At 39.3% G+C, this 17,969-nt stretch overlaps 1 protein-coding gene across 4 annotated transcripts in view; it reads left to right on the forward strand.

Moving 5' to 3' along the window:
* col17a1b (collagen, type XVII, alpha 1b) overlaps positions 1 to 17,969 on the forward strand; it is a 35,836-nt gene that overhangs the window by 7,546 nt on the left and 10,321 nt on the right. For 3 of the 4 annotated variants that reach the window (XM_078272715.1, XM_078272716.1, XM_078272718.1), the window contains 28 exons: positions 615 to 764; positions 1,048 to 1,611; positions 2,073 to 2,156; positions 2,277 to 2,345; positions 2,830 to 2,988; positions 3,394 to 3,486; positions 3,568 to 3,612; positions 3,707 to 3,850; positions 5,857 to 6,408; positions 6,601 to 6,651; positions 6,788 to 6,805; positions 6,930 to 6,956; positions 7,070 to 7,123; positions 7,216 to 7,320; positions 7,775 to 7,819; positions 8,896 to 8,931; positions 9,084 to 9,137; positions 9,238 to 9,273; positions 9,388 to 9,423; positions 9,522 to 9,584; positions 15,927 to 15,962; positions 16,170 to 16,241; positions 16,357 to 16,383; positions 16,510 to 16,545; positions 16,676 to 16,711; positions 16,939 to 17,019; positions 17,149 to 17,184; positions 17,284 to 17,358. In XM_078272715.1, coding sequence (XP_078128841.1) covers positions 615 to 764; positions 1,048 to 1,611; positions 2,073 to 2,156; positions 2,277 to 2,345; positions 2,830 to 2,988; positions 3,394 to 3,486; positions 3,568 to 3,612; positions 3,707 to 3,850; positions 5,857 to 6,408; positions 6,601 to 6,651; positions 6,788 to 6,805; positions 6,930 to 6,956; positions 7,070 to 7,123; positions 7,216 to 7,320; positions 7,775 to 7,819; positions 8,896 to 8,931; positions 9,084 to 9,137; positions 9,238 to 9,273; positions 9,388 to 9,423; positions 9,522 to 9,584; positions 15,927 to 15,962; positions 16,170 to 16,241; positions 16,357 to 16,383; positions 16,510 to 16,545; positions 16,676 to 16,711; positions 16,939 to 17,019; positions 17,149 to 17,184; positions 17,284 to 17,358 — 2,784 coding nt within the window. The remainder of the gene's footprint in view (positions 1 to 614; positions 765 to 1,047; positions 1,612 to 2,072; positions 2,157 to 2,276; positions 2,346 to 2,829; positions 2,989 to 3,393; positions 3,487 to 3,567; positions 3,613 to 3,706; positions 3,851 to 5,856; positions 6,409 to 6,600; positions 6,652 to 6,787; positions 6,806 to 6,929; positions 6,957 to 7,069; positions 7,124 to 7,215; positions 7,321 to 7,774; positions 7,820 to 8,895; positions 8,932 to 9,083; positions 9,138 to 9,237; positions 9,274 to 9,387; positions 9,424 to 9,521; positions 9,585 to 15,926; positions 15,963 to 16,169; positions 16,242 to 16,356; positions 16,384 to 16,509; positions 16,546 to 16,675; positions 16,712 to 16,938; positions 17,020 to 17,148; positions 17,185 to 17,283; positions 17,359 to 17,969) is intronic. The other variant, XM_078272717.1, reaches the window with a different exon arrangement.

Raw genomic sequence — 17,969 nt, forward strand, 5'->3', positions numbered from 1 at the left:
ACACATGATTAGGTCATAGAGTATGATGCATTGATCGACCTACCCAGCAGTATATTAATTAGTTCAAAATTATTCCCACCTCCACCAGCTACAATATTAAAGGTAATAATAATCCATTAATCAAATATAACACAGCTGTTATGATTCTACTTGTTACTTTTATGATTGAAGCACATTTTTCTGCTCATACTTTTGTACTTCTACATGAGTGACTTTCACTTTTAACGTTTGCCAGTTTTAGTTAAGTAAAAATTCTCAATACTTCCTCCACCTCTGGTGAAAATACTTAATTACAAGAGCATAAAATGAAAGTTTTACAAACGTTCTATGTGTTACACAGTTTGCTTTCCAGCCTGTAGGTCCTGAATACTTTTTTTTCTTAATTTCACTGCTTATGTACTTACGGATCTAAAAAATGTGTTAGAGTAGGCCTAGAAGTAGCGTGGAAATTAGAAGTAGCTTTTTTTTTTGTGAAGTACAGTACTTAAGTTAGTGTACACTCCAATACTGACTTTCAGACTAAACTGCACTAAATCGTGCACCAAAATGAATTGCTCATAGATATTGCAGTATTGTATTTGGTAAGCATTGTTTGTGCGACTGTGGTTTTTCAGGGACGGAGCTGGATGACGTGAAGAAGCTGCTGAAGGGACGCTCCTGCAGCGTCAGCCCCACTCGCTCCTCCAACGCCTCCATCACCCTGCCAGTTCCTAAAAAGGCCAGCGTTAAAACCCAGACCATCACCTCTGTGACCTCTCAGTCGGGTATATACCCCCACCAGAGTCGCACACATGCACATACTTTGCATGCACAGACTCCTTGTCTCCTTCCTAAAGACATGTGGTTAAAAATGGCCTCTTGTGTATTAGCATTACATTTAGGTGACAGGTTTCCTGAAAGATAAATGTGTTTCAAACCCAGACGTTTAAAATGACATACAGTATCTCCTTTCTTGTTATGGACAACAACACACAAGGAATACATGTCAATGCGTTGTTATGCATGAAAGGAATAGACACTTACATTTTTGTCTTTTCTATACTGCAGGTACAACTTCATTTGGCTCTGGTGTGAGATCAGGCGGGTTCCACACCGTTGATACATCAGGCCTGTATGATACCGGTCTGACATCTGGGCAGTTTGATACTGGTGTCAAATCGGGCCAGTATGATATCACTCTGAAATCAGGCCAGTATGATACTGGTGTCAAATCAGCCCAGTTTGATACTGGTGTCAAATCAGGCCAATATGATATCACTCTGAAATCAGGCCAATATGATACTGGTGTGAGATCAGCCCAGTATAATACCAGCGTAAAATCAGCACAGTATGATACTGGTGTGAGCTCAGCACAGTATGATACCGGTGTGAGATCAGCCCAGTATGATACCAGTGTGAGATCAGGCCAGTATGATACCAGTGTGAGATCAGGCCAGTATGACACGCTGGACGCTACACTTCCTACTTTCTCTTGGTCCACCTCCACGCTGCCCTCCCCCTCCACCACGGTTATCGCTGGCAACACCAGCGGATACGCATACCAGGCCGGCACCAACAACATGGCGGGAGGATCGTCACCGCTCAGCCTCACCTCACCCTCATCCCTGTCAGGTGAGACTAAACGTGCCTTGAACATTACCTGGTACTTGCAGGTGAAATGTGGTCTTATTTGTAATGTAGTCAGGAATTGTTTTGCTGATGGTTTTGTCTCTACTAGCTATATTATAGACACAGTTAGACATAAACAAATATGCAAATGAGCAAACAAGCACACGTCCTTGTGTTACTATTACTTTTTATAGTTTGTTTAATTTTAATTCATTTAAATTTTTTGTATGTCTTTGTATGTATGTTTTTTTACTTTTCTTTTTTTCTTGTTTCGTGAATATTTTGACTAGTATGTCACGTGTCTGTGTGTGTGTGTGTGTGTGTGTGTGTGTGTGTGTGAGATTGTGTGGTGCGTGTGTGTTTTTGTGTGTGTGTGTGTGTGTGTGTGTGTGTTAATTTTGCCAAATGAGCATTTTATGATTTCATTTTGTTTATCAAATCAAACCCTGCATGTCTATTTACAGTTTACGGCTTTCAGAATAATCTGGCTCCCACCTCTCCCAGTGTGCTCACCACCAGTGGAGGCAACGTAAATGCTCACCTAGGAGGTACGGCAGCATCTTCACCAACAGTTTCCACAATATCTTGACACTAGGAAATATTTTGCACTCAATAATAACACAAAATAGCACCTTTCTTACGTTCTCACTGTGTGTTTGCATTTACAGGTTATGGTGTTCAGAAGAATTTGTCAAATGGTGGCGGTTTCGTCAGCAGCAGCACTGGAGTCTCTACAAGTAAATCCACAAGTGATTTATAGCCTATATTCTGATAAAAAAAAAGTGATCACAGTTCTCAAATTTTAAAGCTTTAGTGCATCATTTTTTGATATTAATGAAAGTCCGTTACATTCAAGCCATTGCCAAATGAGTTGCTACAAAGCTAACTAAGACTATCAGCTCCACAAAACTCTCTGTGTATTTCTCAGTATGACTATGTTCAGAAGATTGTGGCGTCTGGTGACTGTCCCAAGCAGAAGCTCAAGTGAAGATAATTACCTCTTCTGAAGAGTCCATCATGTTTTTTTAATCCTCCGTGTCCTTCTTGGCTACTAGCAACTGCGTGGAGGAGGGGTGGGGGCGCGTGCAAGATCACGGAAGGCTTGTATCATGTGGACGCGTCGACAGTTTTGTTGTCATTACTTAGAATTCGTCATGGGGGCGACAGAAACTACGCACTATAGCTTTAACGATTTCTGACTATGTTTTTTGTTGTTGTCAGCCACTAGATCCCAAACTGAAGATTCACTTAAGAAAGACTATAAGTACCTGATCTCTGAAAAGGAGAATGCTCCAGCCAAGAGGGAAGCAGAAATGCTGATTTTGGCTAAAGACAGCGGGAAGCAGTTCACCAGCAGCAGCAGCATGCAGATGGGAGGAGGTGAATCAGCTACTTACTGCCTCCTTCTGAAGAAACATTGAATTTTCTCTCACCCTAAAAGGGTTTCTCAACTTTTTCTGCACCCAATTTTCCCATGACCTCAACAGTTTGTAAAGCATACTTATACAGTATACAACTATACTGTTTTACTGTACTGTTGAACTGTACTATCACCTTTATCAGTATTTATTTGTTTACCTCTACCTACAGAACATGAGATATTTTCAAATATTTTCTTATATCTTTCTTCTTCCTTCTCTCTTTAAATTCAAGATATTTGCTTAATTACGTACTTAGTTATTTTCCTTTTATTCCCATCTAGCTTTTAAAGAGCTGTGTTTTTCTGGTTCTGCTTGTTAAATACAAAAAAGTAGGGTTTAAAAAAAAGTATTTCTAATTTTACAGGGTCGCTGTCAGGAGATTCAATAAAGAAAGAGAAGCTTATTTCAAGCTACAGTGAGAAGGCGCAACTGAAGACAGAGACAGGCAACTCTTACTGTGAGTGGTCATTAAAAACATACAACAAAATACTTTGATTATAGAAACAAAATATGTGAGCTTTATTAATGTCTTCATCAGATGGATCATCTGGAGTGGTAATGAAGGACAAAGCCACCTATGCAGGTAATTGTGATCGCATGTATTTTGATATTTACATTAATGATGATTATTTTAATGTTTGAAAGTGAGGATTTGACTCTTTACTCTCTGTCTCCAGAGATTCACAGGGACAGTGGCATCTTTGGAGGTGGAGGACTGTGCTGCTGCTCCGACTCGTGTTGCTCCTGGTGGAAATGGCTGCTGGGACTTCTCCTCCTCTCCCTGCTCCTGCTGGGACTCCTGTTTGGGCTCATTGCACTCGGTAAGGCTGACTTATACAACATAATGAGATTTAACAAGGAACAATAAAAAATCTCCCCAAAGATAAAACCTTGGGAGTCATGGGAAACTTTCTGGTGCTGCTCTGCAATGAAGCACCATGGGAGTGACTGCTTTTGAACCAATAAAATGTGTGTTTCGGCTTTTACAGGCTGGTGAGCATTATTTCACAGTGCTGCTAAGAGCTGTGAGACACTAAATGTAATCCCCTCCCTGGAAATTTGATCTGTGGGTACTGTCCCACTGCCATAAGGTCGGTCTGGCATTCATTGTCAGTGGAGCAGCTCCAGAAATTGTTGCTTGATGACATCAGAGGTTGCAGTTTTGTTTTCCTGCAGCAGCAGAGTTGTTGATTTGGATTTTTCCTGATAGAAATGTGATAAAAAGAGAACCTGGAAGTTGCAAATGTTAGCAACTTGCATGTAGCATATGCACGCCAAAACCTGTTGAGCAGTTACTGACTAAGTATTTGACAGTGTAGATCCTGTAGAGTACATACAGTATATGTACTGTCTTCAGGATCAGTTTTTTATCATTGTCAGAAAGTACACAATGTTCAACTGCCAGTTCAACTCGCTCTGTGGTAGGTTAAAGGTATAACCAAAAACTTTATATTTTAAGGTTTTTGGTAATTACTTTTCAGTGACATACAACAATATAACATAATAAGTTAAATATGAAATGGTAGTAAAAAGTTTGTGAACTTCCAACTTCCAAAAATTCAGTTTAGAAATCAAAAAAATAAGAAAATTCTTGTAACTCCAGAACTTGCCTGATAATGATCATGTTTTTAAACTTTCTTACATACTGTATCTTCTTAAATTTACATTTTTAAGGCATCTCCATATAACTGATCCCTATGTGTTTCATATAAAAATGTTCAGAACAAAATCAGCTTTCCGTATAGTGATGCCCACATTTTTTCTAGAGCAATGTGTGTGTGTGTGTGTGTGTGTGTGTGTGTGTGTGTGTGTGTGCTGAAACACTGATGTTGGCTTTTTGAAAGTCTTCAACTCTCTTTTGATAACAAACCTTAACTTATGATGTGTTGTTCGAATTGTTTGGGTGCTTGAACTGAGTTTACCAAGGCCTTAGGTTATACATATATGATTAAAATTGTAAATAAATGACTGAAATGCAATTTTGTTATATCGCTTTTTGAGTAGGAGTTTTTGTCAAACATCATATGGAAGTTGCGTCTTTCGTCCTCAGAGGGTTAGTATCAAAGTAATCCAGTGATAGTTGGCTATACATTCATGGGTACATTGCAAACAGGAAATGATAATAGCTAATTCGGCATATGGGTAATGGTGCCAGTTTGCCAAAATGTTAACAAATATAGGCTAAAAACTGGGGCTCAAGTTGTACCCCACAGCTAACTGACTCCATGTCAACATACTTCCTGTTGGGCAGTGTCTCAAATTTCAGGGGGACTCCACACTGTCAGACTTTCAAAATCCCTCCTTTGTATTTTTAGCTAATGAGATTTTGGCAGTATGTGGTGGCAGGCCCGCCATCAGGGGGATCAAAGGTTCAGATGACCCCAGATGACTGAGGGAGGCTTTATAAGGGTGGTAGTGAACTACAAGCTAATTATTGTCTATTCATTTACACACTGAAGTTAACATTAAAATGAAAATAATGAGGATTTGGCTTTGCTCTGTGATCACATCTGTATCTAAGGGTTAGGGTTACTATGTATAATATTTTGTAATCAAATGTTTTGGAGTCAGACAATGTTGGTTTTTAGGGGATTGTTGTTATTTTGATTAATTATATAGTATAATGTTATGTATACACTGTATATAAAATGTACTTGGGTTGCCCACCCAAATACAACCCCGCCCCATTCTAAAGATCGATTTGTTATATTGATTATTTCAATTGTATTTTTTTACAAATTCAGTTGATTGAAAAGTCAGTCAGAATGGTGCATTCAGGTTCTGAATTGTATGTTCATCTAACAAAACTCTGATGTCCCTTCCTCAGCTGAGGACGTGAGAAAGCTGAAGAGTCAAGTGGCTACGCTGGAGGCCGCTTCTGCCCGTACCAGCCGGCTGTCAGGTTCTAACAATGACATCAACATCTTTGGGGCGGCCGGAGGGACGGCCGGAGGGACGGCCGGAGGGACGGCCGGAGGGGCGGCCGGAGGGGCGGCCGGAGGGGCGGCCGGAGGGGCGGCTGGAGTTGGAGGGACCTCCCACACTGACAACACGCTACTCCTGGGCCCTGGAGGTGGAGGCTCTGGCTCCAAAACACGAATGGGGATTGCAGCTGGTGCTGGCGGCTCCACTGGTGGAAATGGCATTGATGTCGTCATTGGAGGTGGTTCTGCTGGCACCAGTGGGGCCACCGGGGAAGTTGCTGGAGGTGCTGGAGGTGCCGGTTTTAGTGGCAGTGCCAGCGGTACTGGTGGTACCAGCTTCAGTGGTGGCACTGGCCTCGGAACTGGTTTGAGCGGAGGATACATAGACGCTGCCGCACTTCAGATAACCATCCAGCAGATGTTAAGAACTGAAATGCAATCACAGTCATACAGAGGTAGGCTAATGCACACATATATACTGACGCACGCACGCACGCACACACACACACACACACACACACACACACACACACACACACACACACACACACACACACACACACACACACACACACACACACACACACACACACACACACACACACACACACACTGCATGTTCATTGAACTTTTGTTTTCTGTCTCAGCTTTTCTAGCATCGTCAGTGCAGGGAGAGAGAGGGCTGCCTGGACCTAAAGGTGAAATTCAAATATTATTGTGAATTTCAAATATTATTCCTTTCATAAAATCTAAACATTTTCCCTTTTTTAAGTTAATCAACACGAATTGTGTTTAATGTATACTCATTTATATGTATTTTTTAATTCTTTTCAGGGGACCCTGGATCTAAAGGTTGAGAAGAAATTCACTTACTGCTAGAAATCTTTTTATTTTTCACTTGTAATACATTTCTGTATGTTTGTCAGCTACTTTGCACTTTCATCATAATCATACATGTATGTTTTACTTATCACAGGAGATTCTGGTTTCCCTGGACTTCAAGGTGAGAAATGATGGCTAATATTTTAATTGAGTCATTACGAATATTTGACATTTTCTCAGGACTGTTTTGTGGCATCGAAGTGTCATTTTACTGACTGTGACCTTTGACCTCAGGTGCTCCGGGACATGTAGGACCTGAGGGTCCAAAAGGACAGAAAGGAAGCCAAGGTACAGAGAACACTTCAGTTCAAACTACTTGATGCAAGTACACTGCTTAGCCTATTAACAGTGAGACATTGTATCTATATGTAAAATATCAGGTGATCATGGACTGGATGGGGGACCAGGCATCAGGGGTCGCGAGGGCCCGCCTGGCCCCAGAGGTGAGGCAGGACCTCCAGGCTTTGGAGCGAAAGGTGACAGAGGTAGGGTTTAGATTCCCAGCAGTAACACAACCTTTGCAGGGTTTTCCCTGCCATTGTAAGTCTTAGGTGCAGAGCCGTTTTTGTCAACACAAAGACAAATGAATGTGAAATGAGACTCAAAGACTTTTCTGAGATCTATTGATTGTAATTGGACTTCTTTAGCAGGTTTTGTCTTTGAGCTTTTTGAGTGTTATTGATTTATTATCTACTCTAGCTTTTCCAAAGTTTTAGACACAGATATGGTGATAATAATGGTCCAAAATTATAATTTTTTTGATAAACATCACATTTTCTTAAGGAAAGACCCCTAAACCCCTCCGCCAAATATGCGCACCTAAGTCTTCGATAAACCCAGGGAAAACACTGCTTTGTGTGTATAGTGCAACTTATTATAACACAACAAAGTCTATCTTAAAAGTGTCACTACAGGATCTCATGTGTTTGGTTTGTGCAGGTGCTCCTGGGGATCCTGGGCCTGTCGGCCCGGCTGGACCAAAAGGTGAGATCATTAAGCATTGTGTTTTAACATCAGAATACCGTTGGTTTTACTTGCAGACAAAATGTGCATCTCTAACAGTTTTTTTCCTCATGGTGTATGAACTACAAACGGCACCAGATGGCAGCATAGAGTCAGTTTGTGAATTAACCTCCATATTGTTCAGTGAAAAGCAAACAAGAACTACCTTGACGTAGATACATACAGCAGTTAAAAATAATAAAATGCCCCAAATGATGAATTTGAATTTTAAGCTCCTGCTGCTTTTTCTAGTTCTTAGAAAACCATATCACAGACGTTTGTGCACACGTGGGGTGTGTTCAATGTGAAAATGTTTTTCTATTACTTAAATTACAAGCACCGACAGCATTAATTCAATGCTTCACTAGCACCAACGTTTTGCAAAAATATGTTCTGTGTCCTTCCTCATGAGTAAAACTGTCTATAACTCTCTAACTTTTGACTTAAACGTCATAATTATTCCACCCATCCTTTAGTTTTGTTTATAATAAGGAAGTAACCAATTTAAACATCAAATTCAGAAAGAAAAACACTCAAAAAGTGCTGCTTAATTCTGTCTTTAAAGATAATGAAGCATTTATGTATGCATGTTTCACGTACACATATAGACTACCTAGAGATATATGCAAAAATAATTGCATAATATATCTCTCCTGTCTTTTCTGATGCATGAATGTAAACGTTTATTGGGCTTCACTGTATTAAGAGCACATCTTTAGTTATATTTTCATGTGTTGTTCTTTTTTTAAATTGTGTTTTTTATGTTTACATTTTTCTCTTGTTCTACTGTATTACAATTATCAATGTTTGCCAATTAGAGTTCTCACTGTATAGCACCATGAACAGTTAAAATATATAATCACAATATATAACCAATTGATTTAATTAATACCAACAAAGTATAAAAAAGAAAGAAAAAGTGTGATTTCACTGCAACTTTTAGGATAATTAAACTTTTGTAAAACCTTCTTAATTCCAATTTTAGTTCCACATTATTTAATCGCTTTTCTTGTTTGACAGTGTTATTCCTTTCTAATAATTATTAATTTATGATCTAGGCACATCTGGAATTCCTGGACTTTCTGGAGTACCAGGTCAGTTATCCCTGTTATGTAGAGCATTACAGTGACTCCAGAAACACCTGCTGAGTTGAATTAGTATCTCAAATGTACCAACTGAAAATACCATTAGCAGGGCTGTGACTTAATCCCTGCCATTTTACATGAGATGTTTTGTTAAACTGTAGGTCAACCAGGTGCTCAGGGTTTCCGTGGCGAGACAGGGCTACCTGGGCCCAAAGGTAGGTCACTGCCTGTTCCACTGCTAAATGCACTGAGATGTATAGTTAGTTTAATTTATATACTATAATGTTGCTCACAGTCATTCTTCTCACTATGCAGGTGACAGAGGACTTGCTGGATTCCAAGGACTTAAAGGTTTGTCGTAATTACATGCTTACATCATGTTTTTATAGGACTTTTCCCTTTTTCAGTGAATGTTTCTAACTGTAATTGAATTCATGTTATATATATATAATATATGTATTTTAGGCGAAGCTGGTGACGCAGGTCTCAAAGGTGTGAAAGGTCAGTACAGCTTTGTGAATTTAACTGTATTTGAATCTATCAAATTGGCATCTTATATACTCTGTGCAGTTTCCTAATCCAGATGTCCCACTCCTCAGGTGATCCTGGTTCACCAGGTCTGCAAGGGCCAGCTGGAGAGAGAGGAATCAAAGGGTCAATGGGTGAGTCAAAGGACCTCCAGCCTCAGATAATGTATTCATTCTCAGACTCTCAGATTATAGTATTGTGCTTCTGAACTATAAAAAACAGTTTGGAAAAATATGCTTGTTCATTTTCTGGCCAAGAGTTAGATGAGAAGATCAATACCACTCTCATACCTGTCCATTAAATATGAAGCTCCAGCCTGCTGCTTAGCTTAAAGGGGTGATTGAATGCAAAACCGATTTTACTTTGTCATAGTTGAATAATGACAGTTTAGTGGGTAACTAGGACATACATTGACCCTCAAAATCCCATTGACACCTCTTTCCTCTGCAAATCTCACACTTTGAAACTGCCTCTGAAAATGGGCAAATCTCAACGAGCCACCTAGTTGACGTCAACTCGGCGGCTCCTCCTCATTTGGCCCTAGTCTCTATCTTTGTCACGCCTCAAACATTTACATAGGCTACACCACTGACCTGAGATCAGGTAGTCTTCTGACAGGCCTATAGCCTTGACTTCGCACATGTGTGAATGGATGGAAAAGATAATTGTCTATAGATTGACATTTTATTTAGAGCAAAGGGGACTCTTGAATAAATATCAAAGTGGATTCTGTAAAGGAAGATCTACGGTGGACGCTTTAGTTAAAGTTAGCAATGAGGCAGAAAAGGCGGTTAGTATGAAAGAGGTCATGGCTATAGTGTTTTTTGATATTGAGAAAGCTTATGATTCAATGTGGAGAGAAGGTTTGTTGATAAAATTGCATGAAATGGGTATTGGTGGAAGGCTATATAACTGGGTTTTGGACTTCCTGTCTAACCGAACATTCTGTGTTAAAGTTGGAGATGCTGTGTCGGATGACTTCCGTATAGTATATGGTGTTCCTCAAAGTAGCGGTATAAGCCCTATTCCGTTTAATATCACGATAAACGATATTTTTATAAGTGTTGGTAGAGATATTGGGTCATCACTTTATGCTGATGATGGGGCTATATGGAAAAGAGGGAAAAACGTTAGACATGTGACTAATACAATACAGAGTGCTATATTAGAAGTTGAAAGACGGTCATATGATTGGGGATTTAAGATGTTGGTTGCAAAGTCATGTTATATGTTCTTTACCAGAAAGAGAAGAATTAATAATGTTCAGCTTACATTGTATGGACAAAATATGGTAAGAGTGAAAGAGTTTAAGTATCTTGGATTGTGGCTTGATGAGAAATGTGTATGGAGGAATCATGTTAAACAGGTTGAAACAAAATGCAAAAAGGTACTGAATCTTATGAGGTCCGTTTCCAGTTATCAATGGGGAGCAGATAAACACTCTTTGCTAGATCTTTATAGAGCCTTAATACGACCGTGTATTGATTATGGATGCATGGTTTATGGAGCAGCAGCCAAGAATATTTTAGAAAAACTGGACAGAATACAGTTCAGAGCTTTGCGACTCAGTATAGGTGCAGTGAAAACGACCCCTACTAATGCGCTACTGGTGGAAGCTGATAAATTGCCACTATATTTAAGACGGTCTAAGTTGTCATTGGCATATTGGGTCAAGTTAAAAGGATCTGGAGAGGAACAACCTACAACAAAGGTTTTGTGTGACTGTTGGGAATATGAACAACAACGGAAAGGTAAAGGATTTGGTTGGACTATTAATGCAGTTGCAGAAGAGTACGGATTAAATAGCATAGACTATGGACCAGCTATTGTATGGGGTAACGTTCCTCCGTGGATATTTCCTGTGCCCATTGTGGACTTGAAGCTACTAGAGAAGAAGAAAGAATGGAGTGAAAGTAATGTGGATAATATTGGATATTTGGTTCAAGATTATGTGAGGAGGAACTATTACAACTATATGCTACTCTTTACAGATGGATCAAAAGATCCAGGGAGTGAACATGTAGGTTCGGGAGTGTATATACCTGAGTTTAATGTAGTTATATGTAAAATACTTGATGATAAATTATCTGTATATACAGCAGAAATGGTTGCAATTATTTTAGGGCTACAGTGGATAGAGGAGGTGAGGCCAGAAAGAGTTGTCATTTGTTCGGATTCTACTGCAGCCCTGCATAGTTTGAATTGCAAACAAACGGTGAGAGATGATCTATTGACTGAAATGTGTACAATACTGTTGAGAATACAAAGAGTTGGAGTTAATGTGAGATTTGTTTGGGTCCCTGCTCATGTTGGTGTTGAGGGGAATGAAACAGCAGATGGGATTGCAAAGACAGCATTGACATTAAAGGATGGTGAGATACTTAATGTTCCCTTTGGTAAAGGAGAGTCATTGATTAGAAAAGCAGTGAGTGATGTATGGCAGAAGAAGTGGGACACAGACACTAAAGGGAGACACTATTACAGCATACAGAAATCAATTAAGGTGAAGGGTTTCAAAGGGAAATGTAGAAGAGATTAAGTGTTTTTTTCAAGATTAAGGTTTGGACATACTGGCTTAAAATGTATGCTCTGTTTAATGGCAAAATGTATGTCTGATAAGTGTGAGGACTGTAATGTCCCTGAACATGTTGAGCATGTCATCCTGAAGTGTAGTAAATATGATTTAGAGAGGGACATCTTGCATGACAAGATATATGAATTAGGACGGGGATGGAATTTAGCAGGGATTTTAGGGATGGGTAAGGACTCAAGGGAGTGCTGCAAAGCGATATTTAGTTTTCTTAAGTCTACAGGATTAGATCGTAAAGTCTAGTTTTTAAAAAGTTTTTTTTTTTAATTATTATTATTAAAATGTAACCTGAAGTACTAAAGCCTTGATATTACACACTACAGTAGGTGGCGGTATGCACCTAAACAAGTTGGTTGCGATCCGCCATTAAATGCAGAAAAGAAAGAAAGAAGGTCGCGCAGATCTCAGAAATTGTATACATTGTTCATCTGCTATTTTACCACTAAATTCACTTCTGAGACTTTTTTATGCGAGAAATCAACTATGTAGAGGTCGAATATGTGCCGTTTTACGAAAATTGATGGCTAATTGCAAATTTTGTCCGACTGTGTGTCAGAGTTCAGTGGCTGGTGCTGCCTGTGATGCTGCCTCGCCGCCTGGCCTGCCTTCCTTCACAGACCCCGGCCTGCTGTGAGGTAGATGGAGCTCCGTCACGGCTGGCAGCCCACGGCACTCCATACCCGCGCAAAGTCACCGTTTTTTGGGTTAATGGACTACCAAATGCCGCTGCCCTGACAGAGCTCCAGGGCCTGCAGCTCCCCTCTTCCTGCTAAATGGCTGGTGTATGTGAGTGAGAGCGCGGTCAGTGAGCTTGTTACGCCAGCAATCTCTTACCACAGGTTCCAGTTAATCTTATAATGTGTCTCATTATAATGTGTTGAGTTACTTAGCTAAACAAACGATCGGGGAAATTAACACCTCTTGTCCGCGAGTCTCATTCATAGAGGCTGCGGCTGGATGGAGCTCTATCAATGAGAGCTAGCTAGCCTCCTCTTAGAATTCCTCTGAAATTCACAAAAAATCATTGAATTGAAATCGGACACCATTGTTAGCTTTATAAGACTTTGAGGTACATGTTATATAAGTGGCGTGACGAAATTCAAACTGTAAATATACTCTAATTACGCCGAAAATTAAGCTAACTAGCCTCAATCTGTACACATAGGAATGAAGGGACAGTCGCAGCTAACGAAACCCCTAATGTTCACAAAAATTCATTAAATTGAAATCGGACACCATTGGTAGCTTTATAAGACCTTGGGGTAGATGTTATATAAGTGGCGTGACGAAATTCAAACCAGCCAGCTCTGTGGAACTCCACGGAGCTCTGCGAAGCCCCGAGTATTCCAGTAGTCCAGTACCCAGGGAAACGGTGACTTTCACTGGGTATGGAGGTTTGCCGCTTTCTCGTCAGACTGTGTGGAGCTCCTAGCTAAAGTCCGACACGTCTTATCAAATTTGCAATTAGCCATCAATTTTCGCAAAACGGCCCATATTTGAGCTTTATATAGTTGATTTCTCACTTAAAAAAGTCTCAGAAGTGAATTTAATAACGAAATTGCCCGACAAACAATGTATAACTTTGCAGTGTCTGAAATATGAGACCTGCTGTCTTGTCTCCAATGTGTTTCTATGTGGTTCGCTCAAACCAATCAGCGCACAGCTCATCTAAATATTCATGAGCATACCATATTTGGAAGAAAAGCTCTTGTTCCAAATAGAGCCATATTCACAGGGTAGTTAAGGGCCTAATAAAATAGCATTAGGGCAATTTTCAGCCCAACCAATGTTACATACCCTATTAGGAGACCTTAAGGAACAGTGTAAAATACCCTATATAATCATTCAATCACCCCTTTAACTGCACAGAGACTGAAAACAGGGGGAAACAGCTAGCCTGCCTCTGCCCAACAACAACAAAATTTTCTAAAGCTCACTGTTTAAGATCACTTCCTGGAGTCTCTGATGGTTGCCTGGAAACTGCTCAAAATATTGAACTATTACTTCAATTGAAAGCCAATCAAAAAAGCCCAGGACATTCTCAAAGATCCATCTCACCCTGGACACTCTCTCACGTTTCAGGACAACTAAAACACGAACAAACAGACTGAAAAACTATTTTTATCCAAGAGCCATAATTGAACTTAATGGCACTTGAGTTTTAAGTTTAAGGATGAATTGTGCAGTGATTTCTTGTTTGTGTTTTGTGTTTTAACTTTCCTTTTTAACAAATAACCTACCTCTTTATATATATTTGTATAGTGACTTTAGAGAGTCTTTTATACAATATACATATACATATATTTATTTATTTATTTATTTATTTACCTGCTTTGCACTTTTACTAATGTTCTGCACTGAAAGAACTGCATTCAATTTCATTGTACATGTACAATGACAAAAAAGACTATTTACTACTACATTTTATTCTTCTCTTAATGTGACTTGATTGCGATAAATGTGACAAAAATGTTACCCATTCAAGAAAATGGAAAAAGCACTTAATAATATTGTTTAATCAACATACTATACATGAGTTATATCAACTATTTAGAATTAAAGATAGAATAAAAAGAATAAAAATGTCAACTTTATAGCTCTCTTATCTTTATCCTTTGTCTGAACTTGTTATTGTTAATGTAATGTGAAACCATTACAACTTTACAGGCAAGAACAAGATTATTAAATAAATAACATCACCTCCACCAGGGGGCAGCAGAGAGGAGTCTGCTCATAAAGCCTCTTTTACTGTTCATTTAAAGGTCCAGTGTGTAACATTTTTAGATGTTCATTCTCAAAATCTGTGTTGCCTGTTCACAAACTTGTCCTTTTTCATGAATATTTACCACCACCATCAATTCCAAGTATTCCTATTGGCTTGAAATTTTACATTTGCGTCTGCATGAACTGGGGTAGATGCTCCATATTCATGCGCCATCTTGAAATACATTAGCCGGTAAGGGACATACAGGATATACTGCTCTGCCTTTCGCGTTTTCGCTGTCACGTGATAAACTCACAGGTGCTGCTAATCGTCGCTTCCCGGCCCCGGCAAGTTTGAAGAAGGAAACATGGAGGATTCAAAATCCAAATTTCAGGAACAGGAGTCTTCTTCTTCGCCCAGAAAAAGAAAAACAATATTCAGAAGAGCGAGAGACCGGCGTCATCAGAAAAAAGTGTGAAGGCTACCGTAGCTGTAATACGTACTTTGAACTGCGTGGCGCGAGAGAGATGATTGCGATATATGATCTCAACGCTAGATGGGAGAAATTCCCACACATTGGACCTTTAAGGCAGAGATCTTCAACAGGGGGTCCGGGACCCCTAGGGGGTCCTCAGAATCACTGCAGGGGGGCCTCCAAACTATTGTTAATATTTTAAAGTTTTTTCAAAAATTAAAATGTCAATTAACATGAATCCAATATATATTAGCAAATATAAATCCCCACTGATGATAGGCTTACTGGCCTATGGGTAAGCTAGTCACTAAGGCCATCTACAGATACAGTATATCCTAAGGATTCAATGTGCCACATGTATGTGACATAACATTAAAACATGATTTATAAAATCATGCTGACAATTATTTTAATAGCTAAGTATTCTATGCACTAAAAAGGTATGTCTAAAGGCTTTAGGCCGCCCTACATGTTATTGTAGGCCCAGTTTAATATGCACCTTTATTTTATACAATATATGTAGTAGGGGGTCCCTGCTCTTTCTCTCTTTCAGTTAAGGGGTCCTTGGTTTAAAAAACGTTGAAGAACCCTGATTTAAGGAATAATAATTGCTGGAAAAACAACTGGCTATACAAGAAACGTTTGTTGTTTAGAGTGACTTATTGATTGATATTCAATATGATATTTGTTTGTTTTTATATCATCAGGGTTGTCTGGAGTCGATGGAGTGAAGGGATCAAAAGGTAAAATGAATCATTATATAAGCATTACAGATACAGCTATTTAAATATAATTTTGATGTGTAAAAGGACATAACATTGAAGATTACACTCAAGAGTGTAATCAAGTGAGTGAAATAAGGCTTTTCTTTCCGTTCCTGAACATTTAGTATTTTAGACACACAAAAAATCCACGATTCCTCATAAATTATATATTTCTTTGACCCTCAGGTGACCAAGGACATGCCGGGCCCCCTGGACTCAGAGGTCCTGCTGGGCCTCCTGGAGATACTGCAACTCCAGGTAAACTGAGCCAGGATGTCACTCTTATTAAACTTGATCCTTAGCTATATTAACATTATCATTTGTGGATGAATATCAATGATATGACATATTCATAATATCTCCCCTTCTGTAGGAACACCTGGGCCTCAAGGACCACCAGGTACGACTCTACTATTAATACAACACACATTGTAGCTTCATTATTATTTATGTGCCATTTTATTGTTAATTCTCTTTGCTTTTAATGCTCTCAATACTTAAAAATGTACTTGCGTCTTGCTTTTAGGGATACCAGGGTTACCAGGACGACCAGGCTCTAAAGGTACACCTATATGCAGGGCCATCTGCTGCAGAAAGTGCATGCTCTCTAAAATACTAAAGTGTAATACTCTCTAAAGTGCTTTGTGCTATTAGTCTGTGCGTCTGATGTAGCATGTGTCTGTCGGTTTTAGGTGAATCAGGTCAACCAGGAAGAATCATCAATGCAGGTAACAGATAATGATAATGTAATGTAATTTTATTTAAACAGGGATCATGCACAATTAAACATTAACCTTGTATAAGAACAAGGAGAGATGTATTGCACCAGGTTGTAGCAGAATTGCTATTTTCGGCACGTAGTCCCTGGGGATTATAACATTTATAATTTAACATCATATTGATTAGATTAGATTATAGTTAGAGACATCTGACCATCACTTTAATTATTTTCCAGCTGGCTCCACTTCTTTTGGCATCCCAGGACCACCTGGGCCTTCTGGTCCTCCCGGCCCTGCAGGACCTCCAGGATTATCAGGTCTGACCCGCGACAGCCCACAAAGTAGCCAGATGATGTCCTCGGCATTCTGCATATCTTGCCCTGAATGATTGCACCATATCAGTAGTATCAATACTCATACTTGTATTTGTTGCTTTATCTCCTAAGGTCCCATTGGCCCTGCTGGTCTGCCTGGCCAACCTGGTAGGGCATTGCTCTTTTTTGCTACCAAAAGAAGGTTTTTTAGATCCGATACGTAGCCATCAAAGTCTCATGGATGCTGCATATTGTTTGTTTTTGCAGGTGCTAAAGGGGATAGGGGATATAAGGGAGAGCAGGGAGAACAAGTAATAACTGCGACTGAAAGTCTATCCCCCAGTAAGTACTTTCTCTTGATTTTCTACTAGACATACAGTGTTTAGAGGTGAGAAATAACCTGCTGCATCTGGTGTGTAACATTATCTGCAGAATACACACCAAATAAAATAATACCACACTGTAGAAAATACTCCATTACAAGTCAAAGTCATGCCTTTAAAGTCTTTTGTAAAAGCATGTATGTATAATCAGTATTTAAAGTATTTAAAGTACTCATCGTCGCTGTCCGGAAGAAACCTCCTATCTCCATTTTTCGTCTTTTTTTTTCATAACTCAATGCTATTGGTCAACCTTTACGTCTGTCTGTAGGTTTTATAAATATACAGTGACGAGGCGATTTCATCTGACATAAGCTCAATACAATGTTTTCAAATTAGCCTTTTTATATTTTCCCTCCAACGGTTTTGGACATAGAAGGTTTACACCCGAAAGCGACGTCATGCAGAAAAATGGCCATTGTGATAATCATATTATTATCAATCAATCAATCAATCAATCAAAATGTATTTATATAGCACTTTACAGAACCAGCAGGTATCCAAAGTGCTTAACATCAGAAACCAAGAGTAAAAACACATTTCATACAATAGAAAGAATGAACATAGAAAACA

Source organism: Sander vitreus, chromosome 17, assembly GCF_031162955.1.
Source record: "Sander vitreus isolate 19-12246 chromosome 17, sanVit1, whole genome shotgun sequence".
In the NCBI taxonomy this organism is placed as follows: Eukaryota; Metazoa; Chordata; class Actinopteri; order Perciformes; family Percidae; genus Sander; species Sander vitreus.